Consider the following 19,829-nt stretch of genomic DNA (forward strand, 5'->3'; position numbering starts at 1 on the left):
TCTGTCTCTCTCAAAAATAAACATTAAAAAAATCTGGTGCCAACCTCACTGGACTGAAATCCAGGTGTGGGCAGGGCTTGGTTTCTCTCTGGAGGAACTGGGGTTTGGGGATCCATTTCCTTGTCTCTTCCAACTTCTAGAGGGCACCTGTGTTGTTTGGTTTGTGCCTCCCCTTCTGTCCTCCAAGCCAACAACATTTCTCTCTCTCTGTCTCCCTCTCCCTCCCTCCCCTTCTTCCTCCCTTTTTTTCACTTTGAAGGACCCTTGTGATGACATGGGGCCCACATAGATGGTCCAAGAGAATCTACTACTTATAAGGTCAGCTTATTAGCAACCTTTTTGCCATGTAAGGTAACATACAAGTTCTGGGGATTTGAGGGTGGATACCTCTGGGACCCATCCCTCAGACCCCCACAAACATCTTTATTAGTCTAGCATCACTGATATTTTTTATGGGCACGATGTGTTCTGTCCTTTTCCTTCCTTCCATCCTTCCTTCATTTTGCGGATGCTTTGAGTCTTTCAGTGGCCACGCACTCAAGGATAACCACACATCTAAGGGACTGGGTGCGTGTGCAGGGTGACATGAGCTTCCCTGGCTAAATCCCCAGGTCCCTCCCTGCTGATCCCGCTTCCATCCAGGTCTTCAGTCTCAGCAAAGGCCCAGCTGATGAGTGAAACTGGATCGTGGCACATTGGTGGCTTAATTAGGGGGAATTGACAGTGCAGCGGTTCCACCCCTGCAAAGGGAGGGTCCTAACTCTGTAGGCTTGCCACCTACCCTTCTGGGGAGCCCTGGTCATTTCTTCTACTCACATCGACCTCAGCGATTGCCCACCCGTGCCTCCGGGTGGCTTATGTGCAAATGACTGTCCTCAAGTCCTCCAACCTTGGTGCTTTTCGTCCAGCCCCATGTCACTATCCAAGAAAAAGCCCGCATCTCCTCTTCCCTGTATAAAGCTACATACAGCCTTTGGCTGGGCTCTCTGATACCATCACTTGATCCCAAACCAACCTTGAGTATTTTCAACCCTTCCCTCACCCGAACCCTTAACTCTGGGGCCACTTGCGGTACTAGGAAGCATTGCAGTTTTGCTATTGCCTTCCCTTCTACCCAGAAATGCTGTCTTTGCTTCTCTCTGTCCTTGGAGACCCCACTTGCCTTTTGGGGTCTTCTCATTTCTGTCTTCCAGAAGCCTTCCCAAATGGCTCCAGCCCCAGGGCTCTGAGACCCGGGTTCACGGTCTAGGGACAACTCGTTTACCTTGTGGCATAGACTGTTTCATATTGTTACTCTTCCCCATGTCTTCTCTGCTGGCCTAAACTTCTGGAGCACAGGGACCATGTCTTATTCATGTCCGAAGGCCCTTCCCCAAATTATGCCTAAGTGGTGTCCAGCCAGTCCAGTGAACTGTTAGCCCGCACCCATCTACCCCAGTGCTTCCCTGTGAGTGACAGGAGTACCCAAGAGGGCAGAGAGGGGGCTCGACATAGACGTTAACACAAGCAACATCGGTTGGCGTAGATCCGGGGCCAGGCAAAGAGAATAGGAAATGCATCCCCAGAGCCTGGGCAAGGCTGGATATAAATGATGCACTACTAACACACCCTGGTCCTAACGATCTCATTTATTGAAAAGTTTTAAGCAGAATTTTAGACATAAACATGAGCAAATACAGAGGCCTTGGGGACCATAGCTACAGTCGCTGCTGAGTTGGAGGCCCGGGTCAAGACCCTATAGGGACAGCTTCTATGCTGCTGGCTTCTTGCTCTGTGTACATGGGGAAGGCCAAGGTCTAGTTACTGAATAAGGAGGGCAGTGAGGCTCCTAGCAGCCAAGGCAATAAGGGCCCCAAGGCAGCCACCTCTGAAGTGGCAACAGGGCTTGGCAGCTAAGGAGCAGCAGTGGCGTAGCCCCCAGAGCCAGGGGGGTGCCTCCCTGGGAGACCCGGTGATGCCGGGGCCACCAGGGAATCTCGGGAGTGTGCGTGCGTGGGGAATGAAGCTACAGGGAGAGGGAGGGAGGAACTCGGAGGAGCCTGGAACGTGGGGGCAGTCAGGCTGTGTGGCAAAAGGAGCACCCCCCCATCCAGCCTCACAAGCCCGAGTAGGAGGCCTCAGTGGTCTCAGACCAGGATGAATCCCGGCGGAAAGATGCCGGCTGCCGCTGGTGCCCTCTTAGGTCAGGGCGGCCCAGGCGTGTAAGTAACATCCACATGCGCTCTCGGAACTTGACCCCCACGAAGGCATAGAGGAGTGGGTTGAGGCAGCAGTGCATATAGCCCAGGCCCGAGGTGACTGACTTGGCCACGTCCACACGGCTTTCTCGGCCACAGTTGCGGGACAAGGCCTCCAGGTCCATGAGGGTGTCCACCATCACCACCAGGTGGTAGGGGGTCCAGCAGAGGGCGAAGGCCACCACCACCACCACGACCAGCCGCATGGCCCGCAGCCGCCGCTGGCCCCTGGAGACCAGCAGCACAGCCAGGATGCGGGCATAGCAATAGGCCATGACCAGCAAGGGCAGCAGGAAACCAGCAACCAGCTGCAGCACCCGCAGAGCTGTGCGGCCCACCTGCGGGAAGTTGTACTGACAGTGGGTGGCATTGAGGCGCTCGTCACGGCGGGCCGACAGGAAGACGAAGTCTGGGATGGCAAAGAACAGACAGAGTCCCCAGACAACCACACAGGTGAGGGCCACGCGGGCGGTGGGCCCCCGGCGGTACAGCTGGGTGGCATGCACTATGCTCAGGTAGCGGTCAAAGCTGATGCAGGCCAGCAGGAGGGCCCCCGCGTAGAAGTTGATGTTGAAGAGGGCGCCCGCCACTTTACAGAGGCCAGATCCGAAGACCCACTGGACAGCTGCGTCCACTGCCCAGAGGGGCAGGGTCAGCACCAGCAGTGCGTCGGCCACAGCCAGGTGGAGCAGGAAGGTGTCGGTGCTGCTCAGGGCCGCCCGCTGACTCAACAGCACAGCCGCCACCGCGCCATTGCCCAGCAGCCCCAACACGAAGAGGAGGCTGTACAGGGCCGGCAGGAAGGCCCGGTCGAAGTTCAGGCTGAAGTCCTGCGGGCAGGGCGGGGAGGCACAGCAGGAGTCACTCTCGTTTTCTGCGTAATCATAGGAAGAGCTACAGTTTTCCAGGAGGAAGGCAAGCTCAGAGGCGTCGAACACCTGGTGTTCACTCATCTGCAGAGGGAGGGAAGGAGGCAAGAGACTGTGGCAAGGGAGGCAAGGGACTCCTTTGAGCGTTTCCTGGAGTAGCTCCTCTGTCCGGCAGGCCCCAGTTCTGTCTTTTGTCCAAGTCCCCGCCTATTGAACTCTGTGCCCAGCCCGGGGGCTAGGGTGGTAACTTCCTACATCAACCACCGCTTCTCTCTCACCTGTGTGGGCCATCCCATTAGACCAGGGATTGTGGGCCAGAGGAAGGCTTCCCTCCCACCCTTGTGCCAGGAGCCCTCCCTGCCCCCTTTCCTCGCTCTGCCTTCACAGCTTGGCTTGCCCTTCTGTTTCCCTGCCATGCCCGGTGCTACTACCTGCCTCCCCCCGCACCTCCCCGCAGTCCCCTCTCCGGGTCAGTCACTGGCCCCCCACTTCCCTCCTTAGCCCTTGTCTAGGGATCCCAACTTCCTGCCTCCCGTGGGGCCCCTCCACAAATCACTGAAGTCCTCCCCCTGACCCTGTCACTTGCTTTCTGTTCCTGTTCTTCCCTTCCTCTTCAGGGATGCCACCTGCCACCCCCTGGGGGCTCTCCCACCAAGCTCGGGTAGAAATATTCCATACCCCATTACCCTACACATGACCCCAGAGCTGCCAGCCTTCTCAGTGCCAGTTCAGTCCCACATGGAAGGGTAAGTTCCAAGTTAGAGCCAAAGGGTGCCTTGGAAGCCAACGGCGGCAGGGATCATTTTGCAGATGAGGCCCGGAAGCCAGACAGGGGAGGGGTCGCACATGTGGTCATACACAAGTTCCCTGGCCGAGGTGGATTCCCAATTCCCCATCCCAGGGCTCCTTCTACTGCAATCCCTGCATCATCTACCTACTACTCACCCAGCCCTCTGGTGGCCCTGGCTCATGAGCCAGCCCTGACGTTTCCCCTGGTCTCCCGGGCCCTCCAGTCCGAGCTCCTGTGCCCACCGGCTGGGCAGCAGCACTTACCTCAAGGACCATTGCTGGGCTGATGCTCTGCCTGCAGGGCTGTGTGCTGCCTGCCCCTCTGCTTTGGTGATTGTGGTCGGGAACCTGCACTACACGGAGGAAGTGAGGGTTTCACATGATTGTTGGTGGCAGCCTCTTCCATGGGCTTGTCTATGCCAGACCTCCCTAGAACCGAGGCCACAGGAACTCCTGGCCCGTTCCCCTGGGAACGCTGCTGCGGGGGGACCCGGTCACAAACTGGGGACCAGAAAGGCTGGGGCTTAGGGAAAAACAGGTCCTTTGAGGTGGGGCATCTGGAGAAGCAGAGTGTCTACGAGGTGGAGGGCAGCCCTGCTGCCAGGGGCAAGAACTTCTGCACTGGTGGAGTCAGTGCTCAATACCCTGGCACCCGTGCTCACCTGTCCTGGGCTGGAGTGGATCTTTGCATAATTGTAGATTGCATTGCTAAATGTCTTAGGTCTGTCAAAGAGATTAACCTTCTTTAAAAACTAAAATATTTATTTAAAATGTTTATTTTTGAGAGAGAGAGTGAGCCCTAGTGGGGGAGGGGCAGAGAGAGAGGAGGGGACAGAGGATCTGAAGTGGACTCTGTGCTGACAGCAAAGACCCCGATGTGGGGCTCGAACTCATGAGCCGTGAGATCATGACCGTGAGATCATGACCTGAGCCGAAGTCGGACACTTAACCGACTGAGCCACCCAGGCTCCCCAAACTAAAATATTTTGAAGAAAGCCTTCACACTACATCAAGTCCTCCACTATTGCCCCTCCGGATACTCAACAGGGGATGAGGAAAGGGAACTACTAGTAATGAACTTGGTATGTGCTAGACAGTGCTTTAGGTACTTTCTTTGACACTGCCTCATTCAAACCACACAAATCCCTTGTGAGGTGGCGGTGGGGAGTGATTCCCCATGGCTAATCCAGAAAGGGGAAAGGGCTTCACCAGACACTGCAAGTGAGGGTGGGAGCTGGGATTGAACCCACGGCTGTCTGACTCTCTTTTTACTGCTCATCCCACTGCCTTCTGCTTTTTTAAGTGGATGATCTCTGATAAACTATGATAAACTATAATCTATTCATGCAGATAAAAACAAATGAACTTAAGCTATATATTTTGACATGGCTGGAGCTAGAAAATCCAATGACCACATGGCGGAAGAGGCAAGTTACAGAATTATCATGTGGAGTTTCACGCCATTTATGTAAATTCTGAAAACCACACACACAAAGCAAGACCATATTGTTTTGGATACAGCTATTTGTTCTAAAAGTTTAAAACAGGGACTGGAGGGGCACCTGGCTGCCTCAGTCGGTGGAGCATGCAACTCTTGATCTCAGGGTTGTGAGTTTAAGCCCCACGTTGGGTGTAGAGATTACTTAAAAAAAAAATCTTTGTTTTAAATGTTCACTTATTTACTTTTGAGAGAGAGAGAGAGAGAGAGAGAGCATGAGTGGGAGAGGGGCAGACAGAGAGGGAGACAGAGAATCCCAAGCAGGCCCCATGCTGCTAGCATAGACCCCGACATGGGGCTCAAACCCACAAGTTATGAGATCGTGACCTGAGCCAAAAACAAGAGTCGGACGCTCAAACAACTGAGCCTCCCAGGCGCCCCCGCCCCAAAATAAAATCTTAACAAAAAGTAAAAATTAAAAAACAAAACAAAACAAAAAATTAGGGATTGGAGACACTACAAATTCATGAGAGCAGTTGCTCCTGGGGCGACAGGAAGAAGAGGGTTGGGGAAGAGTATGTGGACCTTCTCAATTTCAAGGAAAAGCTGTAAACAGCATTTGTAGAGGAAATCAGGCCCTTTATGGTGGTGTGCTACAACAGTTTCTCCCCCCTCCCGGCCCTCTGCCCTCTGCCCTCTGCCCTCTCCTCCTTTCCCTATTACCCTGTTCTCCTTATCAGCCGGGAAAGGCAGCCCCTAACTCGCCTTGCCTCTGCTAGGTAGTCTCTTCTCTCCCTCTCTCCCACCCAGACGAGAAGGAGAGGCACAGAGACAGACGGAGAGAGGCAGAACCAGTCCTCTGGGGTCTGGTTTTCAGTCAGAGTGCTTCACCAGAGCCTCCAGGCTCAGGCTTGGAATTCGCTTCAAACTTCTTGACAAGACACACACCGGCAAGGCAGCGAGCCCCTTCTCCACCTTCTGTGCGCAGGAGCTGCAACTATCCTTGCTCTAAACAGCTTGTCAAACTGCAAGGTGTGGGCCAGAGGGAGGTGAGGGCCTGCAGGACATCAGGAGCAGTGCAAGTGGACAGGACTGGCGACTCCAGGAGCCTCGGCAGTTAGGATGGGTAGGAGTTGGCAGGGTGGGGAAGAAGGGTACGAGCTGGCACCACGGTTTCTGGCCGCTGGTCAAGAAGAGTTTCCATTCCCTGGGTTTCTGCACGTGAAAGAAGTGAGGATAATAAAATCCTCTGTTCAATTTGGGTTTTTTTAAAAATGTTTATTTATTTTGAGACAGAGACAGAGCATGCGCGCTTAAGTGGGGGAGGAACAGAGAGAAGGGGAGAGAGAATCCCAAGCAGGCCCTGTGCTGTCAGCGCAAAGCCCCACACGGGGCTTGAACTCACGAACCATGAGATCATGACCTGAGCCGAAATCAAGAGTTGGACGCTTAACCGACTGAGACACCCAGGCGCCCTTCTGTCTATTCAATTTCAAGGAGGGTCTTGTATTCTGCAATTATGTCCTTCATCCCCTTTTTGGTATAAAAGGATCTTTTCTTTATGAAATGATGGTGAATATAAGCTGATAGATTTAGAAGGATCTTGTGTTGGCCGAAGTGGACAATCCAAATGTGGGGCCTCCAAATAGATGTTGGAGTGCCACTGGGCCATGCGAAATGTCAAAGTCTAGGGATCCCTGGTCCCCCTCCTGTGCCCTAGTCCCCATTGGTCACATGGGGACAATGCTCCCCACCTTCCCAGGTTGCTGGTGAGGAGAAATGAGAGAGGGTTGGGCAGGAGTTTTGAAAGGGTGCAGGGAGATTTTCTGAGCTGGGCCGTATCCTCATAAGCCATTCTGGGCTGTGGGGCCGGCTGCTGTCACTGCTCCCGTGTGGCCCAGATATGGTGGGAAGGTCCCTTCCAGGACCCAGCACACAGTAGGAGAATGCAGAGTGAGAGGGATATTCACTACAAACATAGTGACTGGGAGACTTTCCTGTCAGGTGAGCCCCGGGATAGAGCGTGCCCGCCTTTTGGGGCATGCAGGTGTGGTCTTGGCCTCCAGAAAGCCTGCCCCTTGCCTAGTCCTCTAGCTTCCATGCTGTGTAATCTCAGGCAAATCACTTCACTCCTCTGCCTCAGTTTCCTCATCTGAAAAGTAGGGAGAAACATAGTACACGTGGGCTGGGGTTGCTGTGTGGACTGCATACAATACGTGTGGGTGCATGGCCCAGGGTAGGTGCCTGGGGAGCAGTGGTTTCCTCCTCATTTTGGTTACTTTCTAGGTCGGCCCTTCCGGGGTCTCAGAATGGCAGGTTCAGGGCAGGCTCCCGCTGTCTTTCTCAGCTCAGATGCCTTGGAACTGCTTTTGTCAAGGTGCCTAGCCAAACCCTTGTCTGACGCTCTAATCTGGGTTCCAAGCAGCCCCAGACCACGTCAGAGGCAGGCCCGGCCCTTGGGGAGAGCCACCTAGCCAGCGGTCTGCCCTCAGAGTTCTGGTACATGTGCCCCCTGCTTCTGCCCTCCCGAGCAGCCAGTTGGGGAAGCTTGAGGAGGAAGTTAGTCAGAGTGAAGCTGCTCCGGGCCCCACCTGTGGTCAAGGTGTGAAATGTGCACCTGTCTCTTCTCTGCCACCCATCCCCCTGTTTTTTTTCTTTTTTTTCACACCTCTGGGCTGTGGTTTGGGGAGATGGGAGGCTCAGAAGTGCGTGCTCTGGGCCCAGTCCCTCACAGGAAGGAGGCCTCTATACAGCTCTCTGTTGGGCTGACCAGGGAAGGGGGCCATTTCCTCCCCTTTTCTCTCAGCATCTGCTGCCTCACAGCCTCTTTCGTAGATCCTCAGAATGTCCCCTGGGGTCCCTGTTCCAAAAGCCCCTGGCTGTCAGGGGAACAGGCTCAGGGAGGCCCAAGCTTCCTGTGAGGCTCAGGCAGTGGCCTAGGCTGTGACAGGGGCTTTGTTACACGAAATCAACAAGAGTCCTAGCCCCAGGAAGGGGTCTGGGTCTGCCCCAGACAGTGCTGGGACTTTGGGATTACTTCTGCTGGCCCTTCTCCCCAGAGAAGAAGAGCTTAGGTCATAGTAAGGCCCAGGCACTGGGGACTGCCCCCCTCTCTGCCCCTCTTCCCCAGCTGCTTCCTGCAGCTCTAAGCCCTACTGGAAGGCAAGGCCATTCTAAGTGTTGGGGCCATAGACTGCAGCTCAGGCAGTCCAGGCCCGTGCGGGTGATTTCCCAAGCTGTGGGCACTCATTCTTTTTGGGACCAGGGCAAGAGGACATTGCTGCCATCTGTCAAGGCAACTCAGGTGGTGGGAACAGAAGGTGCCAAGGCAAGGACATAAGGAAAGGACTGTCAGTCCAGGGGCAGTTTGGCTGAAAAAGTAGTTATGTGTGAGAGAGGAGGGTAGAGAGGGCTGGAGAGTGGTAGTTCACTGATCTTCCTATCATCCTGTCCCTTGAAAATAGCTTCCATTCAGCAAGCCTTTACTTTCATACACATGATCGCTTCAAAAAATTTTTTTGTTTACTTATTTTTGAGAGAGACAGAAACAGAGTATGAGTAGGGGAAGGGCAGAGAGAGAGGGAGACACAGAATCCAAAGCAGGCTCCAGGCTCGGAGCTGTCAGCACAGAGCCCGACGCGGGTCTAGAACCCATGAACCATGAGATCATGACCTGAGTCGAAATCAGACACTTAACCAACTGAGCTACCCACGTGCCCCTAGGGCCAGTTCTTCTAAGAGCCACACTTTAGTCACCACACGGTCCCAACCAGGTGTCTTGTGTGAGGGCAGGTGCTCACCCAGTGGTGCTTGTGACCTAGAGTGAGATTTGGATAAAGCTCACTACCTCCCAATTCTCGCCCTGTTCCTCCTCACTGACCAGGGAGAAGAAATGTCAGAACCTCCAAGATGAGAGACCTAGATGACCAAACAAAAATCTGCTAAGTGCAGGACACCTTTTGTGATGGCCCCCAGAAGAGTCTGTGTTGCTCCCAGAAGTCCCATCCCATTTGCAGACCAGCCCTGGGGTCACACATGGGGTCAGCGTGCATCTGTTTCCATCCCGCCCTGTACCTGGGCCTCCATCACAGCTCAGGACTGTCCACGTTCTCCAGACGGACAGGTGGCAACATTGCTAATGCACACACATCCAATTATGGAAGCCTGTTCTTGATAGATTCTTGAGTGCCAGTTGCTCCCATAGTGAACACTTGGGGGATGTCCCTCTGCACTGGTGAGCTGGGCTACCCCTTGGAACAAAGTCATAGGCAGGCCCAACATCTGGCCATAGCATTCCCTTGGGTTGGCCCACAGAGGAAGGTCAAACAGGATAATAAGAGTAGCATGCAGGGGCACTTGGGTGGCTCAGTCAGTTAAGCGTCCGACTTTGTCTCAGATCATGTTCTTGAGTCTGTGAGTTTGAGCTCTGCATCGGGCTCTGTGCTGACAGCTCAGAGCCTGGAACCTGCTTGTCTCTTCCCCTTGCCCACTCATGCTCTGTCTCTCTCTCTGTCCTTCAAAAATAAATAAACATTAAAAAAACAGCTGACATTTATTGATTACTTAACTATGTGCCAGACTCTGTTCTAAGAGCTTTATTGGGATGAATTTCTTTGATGGTCATAGTGATGCAGTAATTATGGCATTATTACTCCTATCATCCCCACTTTACAGACGACAGAAACACAAAGTTTAAGAAACTTGCTCAAAGCCACACAGCCAGCAAATGGCAGAGACATGCTCTTATCCATTACACTATAATCTATTATACCTTTTAAGGTTAGAAGGACAGGGATCAAGGGTGATGTTCAAAGAGGACTATGTTGGCTTTATTCTGTAATGTTTTACACAGAGACCATACTGATGTATTAGCTGAGTGATTAAAAAGCCATCCAAAAGATTCTCTCTCTTTCCCTCTCTCTCTCTGTTCCTCTCCTGTTTGTGCTCTCTCTCTCTCAAAATAAATAAATGAACTTTAAAAAAAGAGGAGGGGCAGGGCGCCTGGGTGGCTCTGTCAGTTAAGCGTCTGACTTCGGCTCAGGTCGTGATCTCATGGCTCATGGGTTCAAGCCCCACGTTGGGCTCTGTGCTGACAGCTCCGAGCCTGAAGTCTGCTTTGTATTCTGTGTCTCCCTCTCTCTCTGCCCCTCTCCTGCTCATGCTCTGTCTCTCTTTGTCTCTCAAAAATAAATAAATGTTTAAAATTCTTTTAAAAAAAAAGGAGGGGGTGCTTGGGTGGCTCAGTTGGTTAAGTGTCTGACTCTTGATTTCAGCTGAGCTCATGATCTTGTGGTTCCTGAGTTCAAGCCCTGCATTGGGCTCTGCACTGACAGTGCAGATCCTGCTTGGGATTCTCTCTCTCCCTCTCTCCCTGCCCCTCCCTCGTTCACTCGCTCTCTCTCTCAAAGTAAATAAACTTAAAAAAATTTTTTTAGGGATGCCTGGGTGGCTCAGTCAGTTGAGTGTCTGACTTCGGCTCAGGTCATGATCTCATGGCTCGTGAGTTCGAGCCCCGTGTTGGGCTCTGTGCTGACATCTCAAAGCCTGGAGCCTGCTTCGGATTCTGTGTCTCCCTCTCTCTCTGCCCCTCCCCCACTTGTGCACTGTCTCACTCTGTCTCTCAAAAATGAATAAATGTAAAAAAAAAACAAAAAAAATCTTAAAAAAATTTTTAAAGCCATCCAAAAGGAAAATAAAAGTCAGCTAAAAATCTGGGACAGTTGGTGGAATTTCAATATGGCCCAGAGATGAGATTTTTAAAAAATCCCTTATATTCATACTATTTTGCTAATTTTGACAATGTAAAAACAGTCTTTGTTTGTAGGAAATACACATAAAGATATTTAAGGGTGAAAGGAGATCACATCTGCAACTTACTTACATATGACTTGTAAAACAAATACATCAAGCGAGAGAAGATGCACAAAGAATAAAGCAAACACGGCAACATGCAAATAATTGGTGATATGGGTGTAAGGGAGTCCTTTGTACTATTCTTGCAACTTTTCTGTAAGTTTGATATTGTATCAAAATAAAAGTTACTTGAAGAACCTCTCTCACGCAGGATGGATTTGGCATCACATGCTATTATTCCCCGGACCAGCTTAGAAGCCTTGTGCCAAGAAAGCGGGGGCCAAGGCTGCCTGGGAACAAAGGCTCCCTGGCTGTGGCCTCTGGCTTTGTCCCCAGAAGCACCACCTCCTCTCGCAGTTCAGTACCCACTTAATCTCCCAGCCAGGCTCACCTTAATTCCTGATTACTGGGTTTCTTCCCTTTTCCCTCTGGCTACCTCAAACCTCTCAGCCTTGAGTTCCTCCCAACTTCCCCTGTGGCCTTTTGAGCCAGGAAGAGCTGCCTGCTCTCCAAGCCACTCAGCGCCCCTCAAAGAATGTAGGCTGTGCCTGAGACTCTCAGGGCGACCCCATGCTGGGCTCAGGCTGGTTGAAGAGAAGGGATAGGGCCATGCATCTGGGTGTCACCAGAGGAGAGCCTAGAGTTCTTTTTCCTAAATAGAAGTAGGCCCGCAAAACGGGGTTGCGGGGATGGGGGAGAGTGGGGGGGGCAGCGCCTGGGTGGCTCAGTAGGTTAAGCTTCCGACTTTGGCTCAGGTCATGATCTCGTGGTTTGTGAGTTCGAGCCCTGCGTCGGGGCTCTGTGCTGACAGCTCAGAGCCTGGAGCCTGCTTCGGATTCTGTGTCTCCCTCTCTCACTGGCCCCTTCCCCACTCACACTCTCTCTCCCTGTCTCAAAAATAAATAAATAAATAAACTTTAAAAAAAAAAGCGGGTGAGGCCACTGCCAGGAAGGCTTCCCTCCCTGAAGAACAGACAGTCTGGGCTAGAGATTTTGGCTGCTGCTAGGCTCTCAGGAGTAGGAAAAGGTACACCCTGGAAACCATGGTGCCCTCCCCAAAGGTAGTCCACTGAGCAACTAGTGTCCCTGCTGACTAGTGTCCCTCCCTGGGTCTTTACCTTGGAGTGTCCCCAGGTGTGCTTTATGCTGCCCTCCTGGGACCCTGCACAAAGCCCCTTGATGATGGGCCTGATCCCGTCTAAACTTTACCTGCCTGGACTCTTGAGCCTTCTGGGAAATTCCTCAACTAGCCAAATAAATTTCCTGAAATCCCAACAAGGTGTGGCGTTGGTCTTGGGGGCTTTGTCCACAGGTCCTATGCAGGTCCAGAACCTGCCTCCTGTTAGTGTTGACCCCATATCTCTCCAACCGGGCACTAAGTCATGCACAAAGGCACAGGCATTGGTGCTCGATGGCCAAAGCTGAGCTGACCCCACGTGGGGCTGTGTGGCAGTGCTGGTGAGCGTGTGGGCTGTGGACCACACTGGCTCAGATTCCTGGCTCTGCCATTCCTAGCTGTATGAGCTTGCACAGGTTGTTTATTTCACTTCTCTGTGCTCTGGCTTCCTCTCTGGATGAGAAAAAGCGACCTGCTGTATGTGTAAAGGTCCTGAGAACAATGCCTGGCACATGGTTAGTGCCATGTATGAGTTGTTAGCTACCCTCCTCCCTGTGGCTGCTGACATGCTCCCAGGACTGGGCACACCCATGGGGGAAGCTTCATTTGCATTGAGGTCCCTCACACCTCAGCCTGGAAGGCTGAAGCCTTGCCCCTGCCTTACTTGCAGAATTGGTCAGAGTGCTGATGCCTTTGACTGTGGGGCGTGGGTGCCCGTTTGAATGCAGTGCCCAAGTCTTCATGGGCAGTGGGGCGGGAGGTCCCTTCCAGATGAAGAGCCTGGCTGAGAGTGGGGGCTGTGTACTCTGAGCTGTGGGTGCAGAATGCACTGGCCTAGAAGTTCGTCCTTGCTTCTAGGGGGAGGGACATTAAAGGAGTTTGAGGGGACACCAAACTGGCTGTGTTACCCATAAGTTTCTCATCACAGAATACCACATTAAGTCCCGAGTTAGCCAAAATACCTGTCGATGATGAGACAGACGGCCAGCAACAACAACAGTATTAACCAGTAAAGCTTAGGTAACACTATGTGCCAGGTGCTATTTGAAGCACCTTTATGCATACATATCCTCATAACAAGTTTTTGACATAGGTTTTATTTATATTCCTTTTTTTTTTTTAAGTAGGCTTCATGCCCAGTGCAGAGCCCAATGTGGGGCTTGAACTTGCGATTCTGAGATTGAGACTGGGATGCTTAACCGACTGAGCCACCCAGGCACCCTTATTTATATTGCTATTTTATTTTATTTTTTTATGTTTATTCATTTTTTGAGAGACAGAGAGAGACAGAGCACAAGTAGGGGAGAGGCAGAGAGAGAGGGAGACAGAATCTGAAGCAGGCTCCAGGCTCCAAGCTGTCAGCACAGAGCCCAACGCGGGGCTTGAACTCACACACCGTGAGATCATCACCTAAGCTGAAGTTGGATGCTTAACCAACAGAGCCATTCAGGAACCCCATATATTCCTATTTTAAAAATGAGAATGGGGAGCCTGGGTGGCTCAGTCAGTTGGGCAGCAGACCATTGATTTGGGCTCAGGTCATTATCTCACAGTTCCTGGGTTTGAGCCCCTCAATGGGCTCTGTGCTCTGCTCATAGCGTGGATCCTCTCTGTCCGCCTCTCTCTCTGCCCCTCCTCCACTCGGGCATGAGCGCTTTCTCTCTTTCTTTCTGTCTCAAAAATATATAAATGTTAAAAAAATTTGGGGGGGCGCCCAGGTGGCTCAGTCAGTTAAGCATCCCACTTCACCTCAGGTCATGATCTCTCGGCCAGTGAGTTCAAACCCCATGTCAGGCTCTGTGCTGACAGCTCACAGCCTGGAGCCTGCTTCGGATTCTGTGCCTTCCTCTCTCTCTGCCCCTCCCCTGCTCACATTCTGTCTCTCTCTCTGTCTCTCAAAAATAAGTGTTAAAAAAATTAAAAAAAAATTTTTTAATGAGCAAATAGACTCAAATAAGTTGCCCATGGCTAAACAACTAATAGGTGACAGAGCCTGGATTTCAAACCAAGCAGTCTGGCTTCAAAGTACACACTTTTAAGCACCCTTCTATACTGTTTCAGGTTTGAAGAGGTCATTATGTGAATTTAAGAGAAGAACGGGAACCTGAAGCTCACCCCTGGCAGGGGCCTGGCGTTGGGGTGTGCTGCTTATTACCCAAATCCCCAGCCAAGGTTCCAGAGTGGCTGAGTCAGTGTGCAGACTGGGGGAGAAACCAAGGCAGGGCCCCTTCCTGGAACAAGGGTGCACCTCCAGCATTCCACAGTTGGGGGCCAGGACAGAAGATGAAGGACCAGAGTCTGCAACAGGGGGTTGTTACTATGGAAACTAACAGTGTGGTAAAGCTCAAAGCTGAGCCTGTCTAGGTCTAAAAAAAAAAAAAAGAATAAAAAAAAAAAGAAGGCAAATGATATTTTAAAAATTCTAGATATTTTTGGAAGGTGGCTTAAGACAAACCTTTTGTGGAATTCAGATGGATTTTCGCATATTTGCTAGTGAATAGAGGTCTTTTACATAACCACCAAGACTATCTATAAATTACTGTAGCTTATAGTATAGCTGGAGAAGCACTTGCATATGAGGAGGCCCAGGATGGGGTGAAGAGGAGGGAGGGGTGAGGCGGAAGAAGGGAGAAAGTTCGGGGGGTAGGTGGTTGCAGGGAAATGAAGTGGAGGGAGCGTATTAGCTGAAGTGGGGGTGGCGAGGGGGCACAGAGGGGTGAGAAGGTGATCCAGAGCCAGAATCCACAGCACTGATTGACCACCCCCAGTCCAGTCTGCCCCTGGTAGGTCTCTGGTCTGCCTTCACCATGAGGATGGTATCCACGGTGGTGCCTCAGCTTGCCCTCTGTGCTCATGTCGGATCTGGGAAGTCTGGCATAAAAGAGATCTGTTTAGGGGCGTCTTGGTGGCTCCGTTGGTTAAGCGTCTGACTCTTGGTTTTGGCTCAGATCATGGTCTCACGGTTCATGAGATTGAGCCCCATGTCAGGCTCTATGCTGGCAGCATGAAGCCTGCTTGGAATTCTCTCTCCCTCTCTCTCTCTCTGCCCCTCCCATGCACTCTCTCTCTCTCTCTCTCTCAAAAATAAATAAATAAATAAACATTAAAAAAATGGATCTGTTTAGTCTCTTTGAGCTCCAACTTACTGACAAGGAGTCTTTACTTTCTCACATTGCTTTTACTTTCCGTCATTGCTATTACTATCTCAAAATACAAGTCGTCTGCCTGACATGCTTTGGCAAACACCAGCCCAGAGAAAGAGGGCTGTTCCATGATCTGACCTCAGCGTCCTGCCCAACCTGATTCTTCACTCTGCTTTGGGCATCCTATATCCTAGCCAAATGGGACCACATGCTGTTGCAAGCATAACCCAACTTTCCAACATTTAGCTCGTCTCTGCCTGAGTCCTACCCACTCTCCAGGACCCAGAAGTGCAGCCCAGAGCCACGAAGCCATAAAAACTCCTTTTATCCAGGGAACTTGGGCTGCTCAGTCTATTAAGCATTCGACTCTTGAGCTTGACTCAGGTCACAATCTCAGGGTTTGTGAGTTTGAGCCCCGTGTCAGGCTACTCGTTGTGAATGCACAGCCTGCTTGGGATTCTCTCTCTCCCTCTCTCTGTGTCCCTCCCTGCTCTTTCTCTCCCAAAATAAATACACTTAAATAAAAGCTGCAGAAACTCCTTTTTTTCTGGATCCCACGGCTCTTCCCTGAGGGCCCCAGGTGAGACAGAAAGGAGAGGTGAGAAGACTCAGGGTAGGAAGCAAGAAATTTCAGTACCCTATGTCTACCTTCTAAACACAGAAATAAACTGACGTAATTTCTGCAGGGCAAGTCTCTGACTAGAAGTACCCTTTGCCTATCTGATCTCCAGCCTTCTCACCCCAGGAGCCATTCATTCCGCTGGTATAGAAAAGCCAAGGCTGGCTCTGGAAGATCTCAGTGGGAGTCCAACTGAGCACAGAAACTATGTAGCATGGTAATAGTAAATGGACTTTAAATGTAGTTAGTGGTGTCTGTGGGCCTGGGTTTCAATCCCATACAAACACCCCTTTTTATTTATTTATTTTTTTATTTTGAGAGAGAGAGAGAGAGAGGTAATCCTAAGGAGGCTCCACACTGTCAGCATGTAGCCCAGTGCAGGGCTTGAACTCACAAACTGTGAGATCATGACATGAGCTGAGATCATGAGTCAGATGTTTAACCGACTGAGCCACCCAGGACCCCCCATATAACCCCCTTCATAGCTGGATGATCTGGGCAAATCACTTCACTTCTCTGAGCCTCAGTTGCCTCCTGTGCAAAATGGAGGCAATACCTTCCACACATTAGAAAGATGAAATGGTTGTTGAGAGGATTACAATGTGATTAATTTAGGTAATCACCTAACGAAACGCTTTGGCCTTCTCTGATACCCGCCGTACCCTCTATACCTTTTCAGCTCATTTTTGTGTTCTTCATAGCATTAATTGCTACCTGCTGTTTGTTTATTGACTGTTCCATTAGAATATGTTTTTCACAAGAGACATGATTTTCACTTTTCATTTATTTGTTTGATTTTCACTCTTTTTTTAAAGGTTTATTTCTCTTTGAGAGACAGAGACAGAGCACGAACAGGAGAGGGGCAGAGAGAGAGGGAGATATAGAATGTGAAGCAGGCTCCAGATGTCTGAGCTGTCAGCACAGAGCCCAATGCGGGGCTCTAACTCACGAACCGCGAGATCATGACCTGAGCTGAAGTTGGATGCTTAACTGACTGAGCCACCCAAGTGCCCCTGAGTTTTGCTTTTTATTTTATTTTATTATTTTTATTTTTATTTATTTTTTTTTTAATTTTTTTTTTCAATGTTTATTTATTTTTGCGACAGAGAGAGACAGAGCATGAACGGGGGAGGGGCAGAGAGAGAGGGAGACACAGAATCGGAAACAGGCTCCAGGCTCCGAGCCATCAGCCCGGAGCCCGACGCGGGGCTCGAACTCACGGACCGCGAGATCGTGACCTGGCTGAAGTCGGACGCTTAACCGACTGCGCCACCCAGGCGCCCCTGAGTTTTGCTTTTTAAATCACTATATCCTTAACGGCTTGAAGAATTTCTGACATATGTGTCAGTAAGTGCTCAAAAGCATTTATTGAATGAGTTTATTAAATGAATGCACAGTAGGTTCTGAAAAGGTAGATACATGATGTATATGTGTATGGCTATAACTCTCTCTTGCATAAATGTCTTGCACACACACAGACTGCAATGCTGTGACTTTCGGTCATAGCTGCTGTCTAGTGTGTGACCTAGCACGAGGTGTGTTCTGTGGGGAGTACTCGTCCAGGGCCTGTGTTTGGGAAACAATGCCTGTTAGCATGGGAAATGTTTTGTGAAGTTCAGCTATAAACCATGAGTGAACAAACTTATCTGGTCACTGTCTCAGCTTCCTAGGGCCACCATAAGGAATGACCACAACACTGGGGGTCTTAAAGCAACAGTAATTTATGCTCCCACATTTTGAAGGCCAGAAGTCCAAAGTCAAGGTGTTGGCAGGGCTACACTCCCTCCAGAGGCCCTAGGGGAGAATCCATTCTTTGCCTCTTCCAGCTTCTGGTGGCTGTTGGCCAGCATGCCTTGGCTTGTGACCATATCACTCCAATCTCTGTCTCCATCTTCATATGGCCCCCTCTTCTGTGTGTCCAATCTTACCCTGTCTCTTACAACACTTGTGATGGCATTTGGTGCCCAGTCTGATAACCTAGGATAGTCTCCTCATCTCCAGATTTTTCACTTAATTACATCGTAGAGACCCCTTTTCCAAATAAGCAAATAAGATAACAGTCACAGGTTCCAGGGTTTGGGACTGGACGGAGCTTTGGGAGCCATTATCAGCCAACCACAGTCACTAACTCCCCTATTCTCTGCAACTCCCCCGGTATCACTGTGGAATATATTTTGAGAAATGGTGACTCGGGAAAAATGGGCTTTTAGAAAGAATGGGGGTGGAGATCGGAGTAGAGTACAGGAAGAAATGACTTCTTGAAAATTTAAAAAGATACTATGATTGTTAAGCCCTCCTCAGCGTGGGAGGGATGGGGCTGGTTATTGACGAAGCTCTCCTGCTGATTCTTTTTGCGTGTCAAGGACTGGGACCCACTGCGTACAGAGACATGGAGATGTAATTATGACTGCTGGAGAATAATGACTGCGCTGTGCTCCTCATTTAATTACTCTGGGGAGGGTGTCCGGGTATGGGTGGGTTTTGAGAGCTCTCAAGGTAATTGTAATGCACAGAAAGAGTGGAAAACCACTAGACAATGGTGTTGAGGCAATGCGAATTTCAAAACACAGCTGCTAATGAATATTATCTTTAAGAGTAGGAACAAAGTTCACAATGTTGACATCAATTAACCCTCTTGACCTTCTCAGTGAGAGAATAACAATAAGGAATGTGAGAGTGCCAGGGAACACTAGCTGCCTGGGGAAGTAGGAGATGTCAGGTGGGATGGGGGTGGGGGGATGCTCAGCAAGTGTGAGGTGCAGAGAGAAAGCAGAAACCGTCGCTGAGGCCACCTATGTGCAAAAGCCTCAGCCACTAGATGGAGACTACAGGGCCAAAGCTGGGGGATGGTGGGACACAGGGAAGCAGCAGAGACCTTCCAGAATTTGCCAGGAAGAAAGAGGAGGTGTTGTTTATTTAATTTAAAAAAAAGGGGAGAAGCCCCTGGGTGGCTCAGTCGGTTGAACGTCGGACTTCAGCTCCGGTTATGATCTCATGGGTTCGGGAGTTTGAGCCCCACATTGGGCTCTCTGCTGTCAGCCCAGAGCCTGCTTCGGATCCTCTGTCCCCTTCTCTCTGCCCCTCCCCCGCTTGAGTGTGTGTGCCCTCTCTCTCAAACAATAAATAAATAAGTAAATAAAAATTTTTTTAAAATGTGAGGGTCAAGGCAACAGATATGAGGCCCCACAAAGGATACACTAACCCTTTTTGAAGTTGGGGCTACCAGAATGGAATACTCTTTTTTTCTCTACAGGGTCTTCTCCAGGGCTTTCCTATCTATTCTCTCCCTAACATCCCCAGCTTCCTGGAGAGATAAACCAGGCAGGCTATTGTTATTTTTGTCTCATTAAAAAATTACATAAAACTTACCATTTTAACCATTTCTGGGGACAAAGAATCACAGATACCATTTATGACAGGCAATGTATTCTTCTTATATAGAATATTACATTTACCTCAACATCTCAAATGATTTCAGTATGCTGAAAGGATAAAAATGAGATGATAGGCTTGAAGTTAATTTTCTGTAAACTTTAAAGTTCCAGAATATTTTGCATACTTTTAAATACCAAGAAGGATATACAAATTATTACATGTGATGTCTCTCAGCCTTCTCACCCCACAATTATGGGATGGAGTAAGAACTGTATGTCAGTGTGGAATCAGACTCTGTTTTGAGTCATTGAAGTTAGATGCTTATTATTTTTTTAAATGTTTATTTATTTATTTTGAGAGAGCAAGAGAGAGTGCAAGAGTGAGCACGA

General features: G+C 50.3%; 1 protein-coding gene across 1 annotated transcript; it reads right to left on the minus strand.

The window, feature by feature from the left end:
* Positions 1-1,613: 1,613 nt before the first annotated feature.
* On the minus strand, positions 1,614-4,229 carry CXCR3 (C-X-C motif chemokine receptor 3). The gene is made up of 2 exons (XM_043570442.1): positions 4,160-4,229; positions 1,614-3,190 (listed from the first exon to the last, which is right to left on the minus strand). Exons 1-2 carry the CDS (start codon positions 4,169-4,171, stop codon positions 2,096-2,098), a joined length of 1,107 nt encoding a protein of 368 aa, XP_043426377.1. The 5' UTR covers positions 4,172-4,229; the 3' UTR covers positions 1,614-2,095.
* Between the last annotated feature and the right edge of the window lie 15,600 nt (positions 4,230-19,829).

This window comes from Prionailurus bengalensis, chromosome X, assembly GCF_016509475.1.
Source record: "Prionailurus bengalensis isolate Pbe53 chromosome X, Fcat_Pben_1.1_paternal_pri, whole genome shotgun sequence".
Taxonomy (NCBI): Eukaryota; Metazoa; Chordata; class Mammalia; order Carnivora; family Felidae; genus Prionailurus; species Prionailurus bengalensis.